Below are 12,557 nucleotides of genomic sequence, written 5' to 3'. Positions count from 1 at the left end.
GGGCAGCACATTCCAATGGCCAAAATGGAATAAAAGTCTCTGTCTTACAGAACCACAGAATTGTTAGGGTTGGAAGGGACCTCAAGGATCAGCCAGTTCCAGCCCCCCTGCCATGGGCAGGGACACCTCACACTACATCAGATTGCTCAGAGCCACATCCAGCCTGGCCTTAAAAACCTCCAGGGTTGAGATGTTGGATTTGGCAATGAGACAGAGGAGATGAAATGATGATTTCAAAGATGTTGTTGCCATTACATTGTCCAATTAGTAAATCAGTTTCATTGAATGGCTCACGCTGTTCAGGAGGGACAGCAGCAGAGAAGCAAACCACCTTTCTCTAGCCCTTCAGTCCACCTGAAAACCTCAGCAGGTGCTTCCCAAGAAAGGTAATAAAGTTTCCCCCTTTTTCCTTCATTGTCTCCTGCACTCAAATTGAGACAGAATCTGAGGCTTGGGGGCTGTGGAGCATGCTGCAGTGTTTGTTCTGCAGGGCGCAGGCGTTCTCTCTAGCTGGACTCCATCCAGCTGGCTGCCACCAGCTGAACCCTTGCCATTTGTATCCTGTTGTAAAAATGCCACCAGCTGAGGTTTATTTAGCCAAGTCATTCCTCTTAGTCTGTGTTGCAGTGAGGGAAAAGCAGATGTGAACTTCCCTAGCTGGGATGTTACCAGGGACTTCTGATTATACTGCAGAGCAGCAGCAGGACTTCCTGACTGATTCCTCCACCCCCACGTGTTGGGGAAATGTTTTGAAGGGTTTGGGGTCTTTTTTTCCACCTACCAATTGGGTGAACAAAGAAAGGAATCCCACACATGACTCCATGCTGAAGAGCTGGCACTGACTGTGCATGCAGCCCCCACTTTCTGTTACTCATGACGGAGAGAAGACACCAAATGTGATGCTGGCTTGGGTCTGGCCAGGTCCCAGCTCGACGACTCAGGATGCTGCCATCGCAAGGAGTCTGGGAAGCCAGGACTTGGCAATACAGAGCAGAGCATTTGGCAAACACTGAGCCATCCTTGGAGCCCAAGGTTGTAATTATGTCCTGTGTCCACTTGAGAGGAGGTGCCAAGGTTCCAGTCTTAGCAGGTGGCTTGTGACTGAGTGGGATAAACCAAAAGGGAAAAGTGGCTCCTAAAAGCAGGAACATGGATGTGGGCCCTGCTAGAGCTCTAGAGTGAAGAGAGGTAAATATGAGTGAGGGGACTGTATGAAACCTAGAGGAGGAAGCCCAGCTGGCTTGGGGGGAAGAACTGGTCTCTTCTCCCAGGTATCCAGCACCAGAACAAGAGGACACAGTCTCAAGCTGCACCAGGGGAGGTTCAGACTGGATGTTAGGAAGAAATTCTACACAGAGAGAGATTGCCCATGGGAATGTGCTGCCTGGGGAGGTGGTGGAGTCACCATCATTGGAGGTGTTTAGGAGGAGACTTGATAGGGTGCTTGGTTGCATGGTTTAGTTGATTGGGTGGTGTTGGATGATAGGCTGGATGTGGTGATCTCGAAGGTCTCTTCCAACCTGGACTATTCTATTCTGTTCTGTTCTGTTCTGTTCTGTTCTGTTCTGTTCTATTCTATTCTATTCTATTCTATTCTATTCTATTCTATTCTATTCTATTCTATTCTATTCTATTCTAAGAAAACACTGCTCCTTCTGAAATGTGCACTCAGAGAATAGCTGGGCTGAAAATGAAAGAGGCAGCAGATTCAGTATCAACAGGATCTGTTGGTATAAAAGGTCAACAGGATGGCTTGGAAGGGAAGGTGTGGGGCAAACTGCACTGGGGATTTAAAATGTTAGAGAGTTCAGGTTTCCAAAGCTGGTTTTAGCCTAGAATGCCTTGTCAGCCACAAGAGAAAGCAATCAGGAGTGCATGCCTGGGCTTTTCATCCTCCACTGCTGATTTATCATGTCAATTTGTTGAGTGATTTATTGCCTGGTCCCTCTGGAGGATAATTGTATCCATTCCCCCAAATGAAAAGTGCTGCTGGATTTCTAAGCTCCTGGTTTGGAACAGCCTCAGTTCTGGCTGGTGCACACGCAGGGGCTGGTGCAATGCCCAGTTCTGCTTCATAATGAAGAGTAAGGGAAGTGCTGGGAATTAAGGTGTCTGGGTACCAGAGGGAATAAATTACCCAGCTGATGTTGCGTCTTCTGGGTGTGCTGTGTGCTCTGCTGGCTTCCTGGGGGTGCATTCTTTTCACATTTGAGTCTTGCTGCTGTTTGTTACACAAGTCTCTCAGACAACAGCCACTGTTATTTGCCTTCAGTCTAAGGACTTCTTTAACCATCATTGCTCACATGAGACTAGTTCAGAACACTCTTGATTTTCCTCATGTGTGAACAAAGCTCTCTTTGAGAGGACAGGAACACTTCCTTAGCTGTATCCCAAGCTCTGAAATGTTCTCCTCCTTGTTTCTAGGAGAGGGAAGGAACCACAGAAGTCTGGCTAAAAGCCTTTCATTCTTTCTGTAGATAGACTCTTCCAGCATTTATTCACTGCTCTCTACTTGAGAATGCTCCCTCCTCAAAGAGTCTTCTGCTCTTTTGTGTGATTTCTTCTCCAGCATCAGGCTAGCTGCTCCTCCTTCCCTTCACTCTAGCAGGGGCCAGGCTGAGCTGTAAGTCAGATTTTAAGGCAGTGAGACCACCAATGCTCCAGAGTCTCCCTGCTACAGCACACTCTGCTACCTGTCCATTTGAGTCCCCACCACTGCCATCTTTCTGTGACCTTCTGTTGTGTTTGGCCTCTGCTGAGGCATCTCCTCACACATATTCTGCCCCCCTCAATTTAAGACTGATAGTGAGACACTTGAACATGTCCAGAGAAGGGCAAGGAGGCTGGGGAGAGGTCTTGAGCACAAGCCCTGTGAGGAGAGGCTGAGGGAGATGATCCTTGAGGTCCCTTCCAACCCTGACAATGGTTTGATTCTATGATTCTATGATTTACCCTGGAGAAGAGGAGGCTCAGGGGAGACCTTCTTGCTCTCTACAACTACCTGAAAGGAGGTCGTAGCCAGGAAGGGGTTGGTCTCTTCTCCCAGGCAACCAGCACCAGAACAAGAGGACACAGTCTCACCTGTGCCAGGGGAGGTTTAGGCTGGAGGTGAGAAGAAAGTTCTTCACTGAGAGAGTCATTAGCCATTGGAATGTGCTGCCCAGGGAGGTGGTGGAGTCCCCATCCCTGGAGGTGTTCAAGAGGGGATTGGATGTGGCACTTGGTGCCATGGTTTAGTTAATCATGAGGTGTTGGGTGACAGGTTGGACTTGATGATCTCTGAGGTCTTTTCCAACCTGGTTGATTCTGTGGTTCACCTTCCAGGTTGCTAGCTGGCTGCACAGCTGTGAACTGCTGATTTCTTCTGCATGTGTCATTTACCTCCCTTGATTGTCAATACTTAAGGCCTGGATGTCAGATTTTGCATGGAGCTTGTGTCTGATGCCTCCTTTTCATTAGCAGCAATGTAGCAGCTCAGGAGCTGCTGCACAAGCCTGGACTGTTTCTGGAGCCAACGTGCATGTGTGCACAGCAGTAGGATTTGTATGTTGTAAATTCCCTGCAGCCTTGTGGTATACACTAGGATTTCTGCATCCACAAAAAAGTCACAGATTAAACCAGAGCTGCCCATTTAAATACCCAATGCCTTGAGACTCAGCCCTGCTGCTGCTTACAGCTCTGTTGGATTTATGGAGAGTGAAGTTGTAAAGGGGGAAGGGCTGGAGCACCTCTCCTGTGGAGACAGGCTGAGAGAGTTGGAGCTGTTCAGTCTGGAGAGGAGAAGGCTCTGAGGAGACCTTATTGTGGCCTTCCAGGATCTTAAAGGCACCTACAAGAAATTTGGGGAGGAACTTTGTGGGCTGTCAGGTAGTGATAGGTCTGGGAGCAAAGCTAGAAGTGGGTAGATGCAGATTGGATGTTAGGAAGAAGTTCTTCTCCATGAGGGTGGTGAGACACTGGCACAGGTTGCCCAGGGAGGTAATGGAAGCCTCATCCCTGGAGGTTTTAAGGCCAGGCTGGATGTGGCTGTGAGCAACCTGCTGTAGTGTGAGGTGTCCCTGGCCATGGCAGTGGGGTTGGAACTGGCTGAGCCTTGAGGTCCCTTCCAACCCTGACAATGGTTTGATTCTATGATTCCATGTTTGCTGGACAGTAAATTCTAGACTGTGACTGTTCTAGCTACAGACAGTTATTAAATAACTGAGCTTTACCAAAAGCTTCTCAGAATGAACTAAAACCTGCTGTTGCATCTCCCTGCTCCTTTGTGGAAGCTCAAGCCTGTGTTCACTTTGGTATCATTCCTCCCTTGAGCCAGGTCAGGGGCGCTGAGCAGCCTGCTCTAGTTGAAGATGTCCCTGCTGAATGCAGGGGGTATGACTAGGTGACCTTCAGAGGTCCCTTCCAACCCAACCCAGTCTATGAGTCTGTGATAATCACACTCTCTGGCTGGTGGAAGATGCAGGCCGTATTAGCACCTGAGCTTGGTGCTGTGCATGGGTCTTTGGTGTGAGCACAGCCCCTCTCTGTGCCTGCGGGACAGAGGCACATCTTGCACACAATTACACTTCAGAGTGTAGAAGTGGAGGTTAGAAGGGGGGATGAGGCTCATACCCCAGACATAGGGATGAGAAAAGCCCACCCATGTGGAGTTCTGTTTCTGAGAATCAGATGGGATCTCTGGGGTTGGTTTTTTTATTGCATGAAAAATATTTCCCCCCTCCCCCTTCGTCCACAGAAATGGAATGGAATCCCTCCCTCTGCTGAAAGGTAGGCAAGCTGTAGGAGTCTGCAGGCCTTGATAGCAATTGCAGAAGATTGATCACTCCCTGACTCACAGAGCAGCGCTCCCGAGCAGCCCCAGGAGGCTTGGTCAGTACAGCAAGGCAAGACACCCACGGAGGCAGGCGCTGAAGCAGGCAGGCACTGAAGCAGGCAGGCAGAAGGTGGAGAGGGCTGTGGGAAGAATCCTAGATCAGGCCAGAAGAACGACAGGCAGAGGAGGAGCTGCCAAGCTGCTGCCAGCACAAGCTGCCCAGGCTGCAGAGCGGCATGTGGAAGGCTGAAGCGTGCAAGGGACATTCAGCTTCTCCTGAACACTCTGTTCCATCCTAAACCTCCTGCACATGTTCAGTGGGTGGCTGGCTGGGCAGTGGCGTTCCCATTACCCTGCCTCTCTTTCAGCTGAGTGACTCTTTGTTTGCCTGTCTCTCCTAGATCTCAGACCTGATCCGGCAAAGCACAAAGGAGTCTCCGGTCTGGGAGTTCCTCAGCCTGGGCTACGCGCTCATGCTCTGCCCCTTTGTCGTCGTCCTCGGAGGGATGTTCTTCCTGGCCACAGCCCTCTTCTTCCTCAGTGACCGAGCCAAAGCTGAACAGTGAGTAACCTGGGGAGGTACCACAGCCTGCTTTCTCTCTTGAACTTTATGCTTGTTCTTTCCCTGGCCTCGGGCCTTCCAGGTAAAGGCTGTTGGGCTAATCACCTCAGCTCAGCAGAGTGCATGAGGCTGCACGGAGCACAGGGGCTTGGGTCATGCTGGCTGGGCATCCCTTACATGCTTCTGCTCTGGTGGATCTCAACTGTTGTCCACATGGCCTGGAGGGGAGCACAGTATTTGAGGTCACAGGCCCCTTGTCCCCTCACATGAGCATGCCACAGCCCAGGCCATCAGTGGTGAGGGGCTGCTGTGTGGTGGAGCTCAGGGGCTGCTAGGTGAAGTGCAAGAGATACTTTACAGAGCTTGGTAGTCGATGTCGTCCCATCTCAGCTCCCCGCGCCCTGCTCGCTGCCTCCCAACACACAGGAGGATGAGGCAGGGAGGAGGAAAGCTGTGTGTAGGGACAGAGGTGCTGAAGGGTGGCTGTAGCAGATGCTCTTCCCCAGTCCCTCACTGCAGCTGCTGTTTTTCAGTAAAGAAACCGATTCGGATCACCTCACGGTTGGCAACTACAGTAATTCAGAAGAGGCTTCCACATGACATACAAACTTCTGGGGTTAGTCTCTTTCTCCTAATTGTCAAAAAATAAGAGTATCTCTGTATAATGTCATGCTGAGTATGTGAGCAGGTGACTCACCTGCTGCTGACTCTAAGTTGCCTTTGCCTTTCATAAAGTCATAGAATTGTGAGGGTTGGAAGGGACCTCAAGGATCAGCCAGTTCCAACCCCACTGCCATGGCCAGGGACACCTCACACTACAGCAGGTTGCTCACAGCCACATCCAGCCTGGCCTTCAAAACCTCCAGGGATGAGGCTCCCTGGGCAAACCTGTTCCAGCATCTCACCACCCTCATGGGGAAGAACTTCTTCCTAACATCCAATCTGACTCTACCCATTTCTAGTTTTGTTCTATTCCCCCTAGAATGGTTTGGGTTGGAAGGGGCCTTAAAGATCATCTAATTCCAACCACCCTGCCATGGGCAGTGGGAGAATGGGGGATGTGCAGATGTCAGCAGTGCAGGTGTTAGCAGCCTGTCTAGGGCTGCAGGCAAGGAGGACAGAGCATGCCTGTAGCTTAAGGAGAAGGACCCTGTGGCATGTCACTGTCACTTGGCACCATTAGAAGGAAAAGAAGGTGTTTGGAGGTTGACATGAGTGCATGAACAGTTTGGGTGATACCTTCTGGCTCACACTATCACATCAGATGGATGCAAGAGATGTGGAAGTGGTGCCCCAGATGGTGCTGTGGCCCTGTAAGAGCAGTTCCACCTTCCTTTTGCTACCATGCAGCACAGATGCCAGAGAAAGGAAGTTTCTCTGCCTCCTGGTGCCTTCAGATATACACATCCCCACTATGAGGAAATGAACAAACAAGACCTCATCACATGTCTCATAAGGAGGTTAAGTCCTGCACAGCTGAATTTCAGTGTGGCTTTGGGGGATGTGACATGACTGATGTGTCCCTGCTTTGTGATCTGCTTACAAGGGCTTTAAATTGCAAGGAGTGAAATTGGAGATCAGATGATGGTAAAACTTCCTGGGAGGGGAAAACAAAAAGAGAGGTAAATGCTGCAGCAGATTGTTTGGAGGAGAGGTGAAAGCTGTCTTGTGTTTCTGAAGGCCTCCCTGGCTTGGTGTTGAGGCAGGAAGATGGGAACTGGTCTGTGGCTGCCATCCAGTTCTTTGTGCAAAGGTACCTGCAGGTGTAAGCAGTGATCACCTGGGGACAAGATGAACATAAGCTGCCAGGTGCCCAAGGTTGGCTGTGTTTGGGGATTTTTGGCTGCAGGGAGCCCTAAGTTCTCTTTGGCAGGGCAGGGCTGCAGAGCAGCAGATGAAATCCCCCCCTGCAGCCTTTGTTCAGGCCTCCCCGTTTCTAGGAAAGCTTCAGTGTTTCTCTTCACTGTGTTCAGAGGGGACACTGCTCACTCCTTACCCAGAATGAGGGTGGAGAGATGTGTCCCTCAGCACCACCCATGTTGCCAGCATAGCATGACAGCACCTCAGGTGGTGAAGGATTTCAGTACTCAAGCTCTGATGAATTCTGGGTCACTTCCATCTTTTATCAGCATGTCTGGTCCCAGCTGGACCTTTATGCTGGGCAAGGCATTGTGATACCCAGCAGGACTCACAGCTCCAGTGGAGCTCTCATGGAAGAGGGCTTGCTCAGGAGGCACTGCAGGTCACAGGCTGGTTGCTAACTGCTTGACTCTGCTTGAGTGCCAGTGCTGGTGTGTTTAAACATGCACCAAAGCACCAGCTTTGCAGTGGTGTTACTGTGGGAGGGATATCACCTCCCACAGCTCTGCTTCCTCAGTCTTTAATTCAGTCTGCTGCTGACTAGCCTGAGCAGGTTTTGTTGTGCTCTGTTCACATCCCAATCCACCTTTGAAAGAAGCATATTCAGGCTTCAGACCTGCTTCTGTGGTTCTCTTTCTCTTTGAGCATCCTTTCCTTTCCCCTCTGTCTGATTCAGGTTTGTTTATGAATTTTACCTTCTTCAGCCATGGTTCTCTGACATTGCAAACCAGTGCAGATATAGAGGGAGAACAGCTGTCAGAACTAATAGTTAGCTAAATAATTTCTCTCAAGTGAGCACGGGAGCTCATCCCCAAGTTCAAAATACCCTGGAGAGCCCAGCTTAACTCCAGTTCCTGACACATTAGAATCATAGAATGGTCCAGGCAGGTAGAGACCTCCAAAGGTGATCCAGTCCAACCTCCTTGCAGTCAGCAGGGACAGCCCCAACTAGAATCACAGAATCAACAAGGTTGGAAAAGACCTCAGAGATCCTCAAGTGCAACCTGTCACCCAATACCTCGTGACTAAACCATGGCACTAGATCAAATTGCCCAGGGCCTCCTCGAGCCTCACCTCCAGTGAAGAGGTCTCAACTACCTCCCTGGGCAACCTGTTCCAGTGTTCCACCACCCTCATAGTGAAGAACTTCTTCCTGATATCCAACCCAAATCTGCCTCCTGAGCAGTCAGACAGTGTCTGCAGTAAGGCTGGCGTAAGGCAGCTCTCCCTGCCGCGAGCGGTGGTGTCTGTGCCCTCGCCTGGGTCCGTCTGCCCTTGCTGACAGGTTCAGTGGTCTCCTTCAGAAGAATTGATGGGGGAGGATTTGCTTTTAGCTGTGAGAGGAAAGACAGCAGGGCATTATGCTATTAGCAGTTTAAAACTCCATGCTACATCCAGCTCCCACCTATCTGACCTGCCATCTGCACTTGGCACTGCGCACCTTTGGCAGGGGTAGCCTTCTGCCTGCCCAGTCCTCCCTTCCACCCTACTTGCTGGGGACAGGAGAATCTCTTTTGGGTTTGTTTTTTTTCCCAAGCTGCCTTGTTTTTCCTCTGCAGTCAGTCATGCTGCTCAGACAACAGGACTTGGAAATGTGCTTTGCCAGAAGAAATCAATTAACCTGCAGGGATCGCAGACGCTGGTGTCACACGCCAGAGATTAAAGCCATTCATCTCCAGGAGGGTCAGGGCACCCAGGGCAGATGTCACAGACCCCTCTAATGAACTAATAGGCCAGCAACAAAAGTATAACTCTGCAGCTCTGCCCGTGGATATTAAGCTTTCCCTGCTGTAATTAGGAAAGATGTTGACTTGCTGGAAGGTGTCCAGAGAAGGGCAACAAAGCTGGGGAGGGGTTTGGAGCACAGCCCTGTGAGGAGAGGCTGAGGGAGCTGGGGTTGCTTAGCTTGGAGGAGGCTCAGGGGAAACCTTCTTGCTGTCTACAGCTACCTGAAAGGAGGTTGTAGCCAGGAGGGGGCTGGTCTCTTCTCCCAGGCAAGCAGCACCAGAACAAGAGGACACAATCTCAAGCTGTGCCAGGGGATGTTTAGGCTGGATGTTAGGAAGTTCTTCATAGAAAGAGAGATTGGCCGTTGGAATGTGCTGCCCAGGGAGGTGGTGGAGTCACCATCACTGGAGTTGTTTAGGAAGAGACTGGATGGGGTGCTTGGTGCCATGGTTTAGTTGATTAGATGGTGTTGGGTGATAGGTTGGACTTGATGATGTCAAAGGTCTTTTCCAACCTGGTCTATTCCATTCCATTCCAATTCTAGTCTTATTCTATTCTAATCTTATTCTAGTCTTATTCTATTCTATTCTATTCCTATTCTTATTCCATTCTATTCTTATTCCATTCCATTCCATTCCAATTCTATTCTATTTTCATTTCCATGCTTCTGTCAAACAGTAGTTCAGGGGTTTATGGCTAGGATTTAGTTGGTTGTTTCTTCCTGTGTGTCATGGTCTCTGGGTTTTTGCTTACAGATAATTACTTCTCCCAGGCAGGGCTGGGCAGGGTATCAGGATGGCAACCTCTGTTTTCCTGTAAAGCTTCCTCCAGTTTCCACCACACTTCCTTTCCAAAACAGAGTTTCCAAGCTTTTCAGGGCTGCATGACTGTGTGCTTGGGGTTTGGTTGTTTGTTTTGTTTCACAACTACTTTTATCCTTTCCACAATCCCTGGCCTATTTTGATGATGGCTTTTTTAGCACAGGAATTCCAGTCACCAAGGCTTTCACAAAAACACTCAGGAGGAACAAAAAAAACCAAGTCTTCACAGAGCAACTCTTTCTTTATTTCTCTCTTTGAAAATCACAAGTCTTTTATAACTGTGTCCATGCTGCTTCAGAAGGCTGACAGCTTAAAGAGGCTTTTAGTAAACTCAGGCCTAGCAGAGGACACAATACAGTACAGCCCTCTGTAACATAATCCAATCTCTTTTGGTGCCATTTGTATGACACCAATTTAATCCTGCCCCTTCCAGAGTGCTACGAGAGAGAAAATGCTTAAGAATGGTTTCTGCAAGAGCTCCCAGGCAGTAGTGATAAATAGAATCATAGAAGTGACCAGCTTGGAAAAGACCTCAGAGATCATCAACTCCAACCTATTACCTAGTACCTCCTGATAACTAAACCATAGCTCCAAGCACCCCATCCAGTCTCTTCCTAAACACCTCCAGGGATGGTGCCTCCACCACCTCCCTGGGCAGCACATTCCAATGGCTAACAACTCTCTCTGGGAAGAACTTTCTCCTCACCTCCAGTCTAAACCTCCCCTGGCACAGCTTGAGACTGTGTCCTCTTGTTCTGGTGCTGGTTGCCTGGGAGAAGAGACCAACCCCCTCCTGGCTACAACCTCCCTTCAGGTAGTTGTAGACAGTAATAAGGTCTCCCCTGAGCCTCCTCTTCTCCAGGCTAAGCAACCCCAGCTCCCTCAGCCTCTCCTCACAGGGCTGTGCTCAAGACCTCTCCCCAGCCCTGCTGCCCTTCTCTGGACACATTCAAGTATCTCAGTGTCCTTAAATTGAGGAGCCCAGAACTGGGCACAGTACTCAAGTTCTTTTTTAAACCACTCAACTATGGATTCACCATCACTGGAGGTGTTTAGGAAGAGACTGGTTGGGGTGCTTGGTGCCATGGTTTAGTTGATTAGATGGTGTTGGATGATAGGTTGGACTTGATGATCTCAAAGGTCTTTTCCAACCTGGTTCATTCTATTCTAATTCTATCCCCTGCTGTGCTTTCACTTGACTATAGTGGAGTTCCTTTCCTGTTCTGTACTACTGCAGTGGAGGCTTAAAGCAGTCTCACTTTATTTCCCACTGTACTTTCTCTTACCTGCTTAATGAAGATTTGTGAGACCCAAGCTGTACTTTGATATCCTCTGGAAGGTGATACCTCAACATACAGTCCTGCCATGGCAGAGTCCTACAGAAACAGCTCAGAAATCTGATGACCTTACTTTTATTCCCTACCTCACCACTGACACCTGTGCAGCCTTGACAGGTATCACCCAGAAGGCAACTTCCAGAGGTCAGGAGTATTTCAGGCACTCCACACACTGGAAGTAAAAGCTCAGCACTGCTGAGAATTGCATCTGTGGCCCGTCTGTGTCCTTTTCCTGGCTTGTAATGCAGATAACCTGAAAAAAAATCAAAGCTTCACCCTAGGGAGCTGCAGAAGAAATGCCTACATTATTAGAAGCAATGGCTTCACCAATAATTGGGCAGAATGTGCTATTTTTATTATGAAAGGGGGGGGGGAAATAGTCCTTTCCCCAATCTGTGGCAACTTTTGGGTGCCAGAGCACATAAATCACTGTAATGTACTCGGCACGTAGCACAATTCTCTCCTGGGCAGTCAGCATCTGGAGCTTTGCTGAGCGCTGCTCCTGCCTCTGCAGTGCACAGACCTCTGACAGTCTCTGACAGTGTCTCTGACAGTGGCCACTCCCAGGTGTTGCTGAGGGGAAAACCCAAACTCCCCTAGATTCCTCCTGCCAACCCCCACCCCGTGCAGGTGTAGCATTGTTTGCCTCTCAAAGGCTTTCACTTCTTTTAATCTGGTTTTATTTAACCCCTAGTTTTATCCCTGGAAACAAGAGGTTTTTCCTGTTTACCCCAGAGGTGTACAGAAAGATGCTGTGGATGACAGATCCAAGCTCTCCACCTGTCAGCCCCTCTCTGCATCCTGCATGCTGAATGCCTTTGCCAAAGATACAGCAATGCAGATCAGGCAGCAGGATGCAGCTGCAGTGAGTTGAGGCTCCCTGGTGCAGACACAACAGCAGCAAATAGCTGCACTGATGCAGCTGGTCAGAACAAAAGGCTTTGCCTATTTAACTGAGCACCACTCAGCACTGCAGAGAGACCTGCAAGCCTAAAGATGGGGCTCTTGGTTGATTAGATGGTGTTGGGTTGGACTCAAAGGTCTTTTCCAACCTGGTTAATTCTGTACTCTAGTCTATTTCTAGCCTAAATGCTTCACCCATTTGTTTACATGACAAGAATCAGGTTACTTAAAACAGCTCTAGCAGCTTTTTCTTCTCTCCTACAATTAAACACTGAGTTAAGAAGAGAAACAAAAAGAAGTATACTCTTTACACCTTTGATCAGGTGTGGAAACTCCTCCTGACAGCAGTGCTGATTACCCTTTCATTTTCCCAAGTGCTGGGTACAAACACTAGAGAGAAAAATCCTCCTTACAGGCTTAGATAAGTGCAAGCCACCAAAAGAACAGTCCCTGGCCCATGCACATTTGCTGCTGTCTTAGACATGGCACATCTGCAAATTACATTACAGGCAAAAATGAGAACAATCCATTTT

General features: G+C 49.2%; 1 protein-coding gene across 4 annotated transcripts in view; it reads left to right on the top strand.

Annotated features, from left to right (window-relative positions):
- SPNS2 (SPNS lysolipid transporter 2, sphingosine-1-phosphate) overlaps nucleotides 1-12,557 on the top strand; it is a 163,383-nt gene that overhangs the window by 138,859 nt on the left and 11,967 nt on the right. For 2 of the 4 annotated variants that reach the window (XM_054166683.1, XM_054166680.1), the window contains 2 exons: nucleotides 5,215-5,375; nucleotides 5,909-5,991. In XM_054166683.1, coding sequence (XP_054022658.1) covers nucleotides 5,215-5,375; nucleotides 5,909-5,975 — 228 coding nt within the window. In that variant the 3' untranslated portion in view covers nucleotides 5,976-5,991. Of the gene's footprint in view, nucleotides 1-5,214; nucleotides 5,380-5,908; nucleotides 5,992-12,557 lie in introns of those variants that run through there. The other 2 variants (XM_054166681.1, XM_054166682.1) reach the window with 2 other exon arrangements.

The sequence above is a fragment of the Dryobates pubescens genome, chromosome 13 (assembly GCF_014839835.1).
Source record: "Dryobates pubescens isolate bDryPub1 chromosome 13, bDryPub1.pri, whole genome shotgun sequence".
In the NCBI taxonomy this organism is placed as follows: Eukaryota; Metazoa; Chordata; class Aves; order Piciformes; family Picidae; genus Dryobates; species Dryobates pubescens.
The sequence above is the reverse complement of the archived record's forward strand: the minus strand, read 5'-3'. Positions and strand labels throughout refer to the sequence as shown.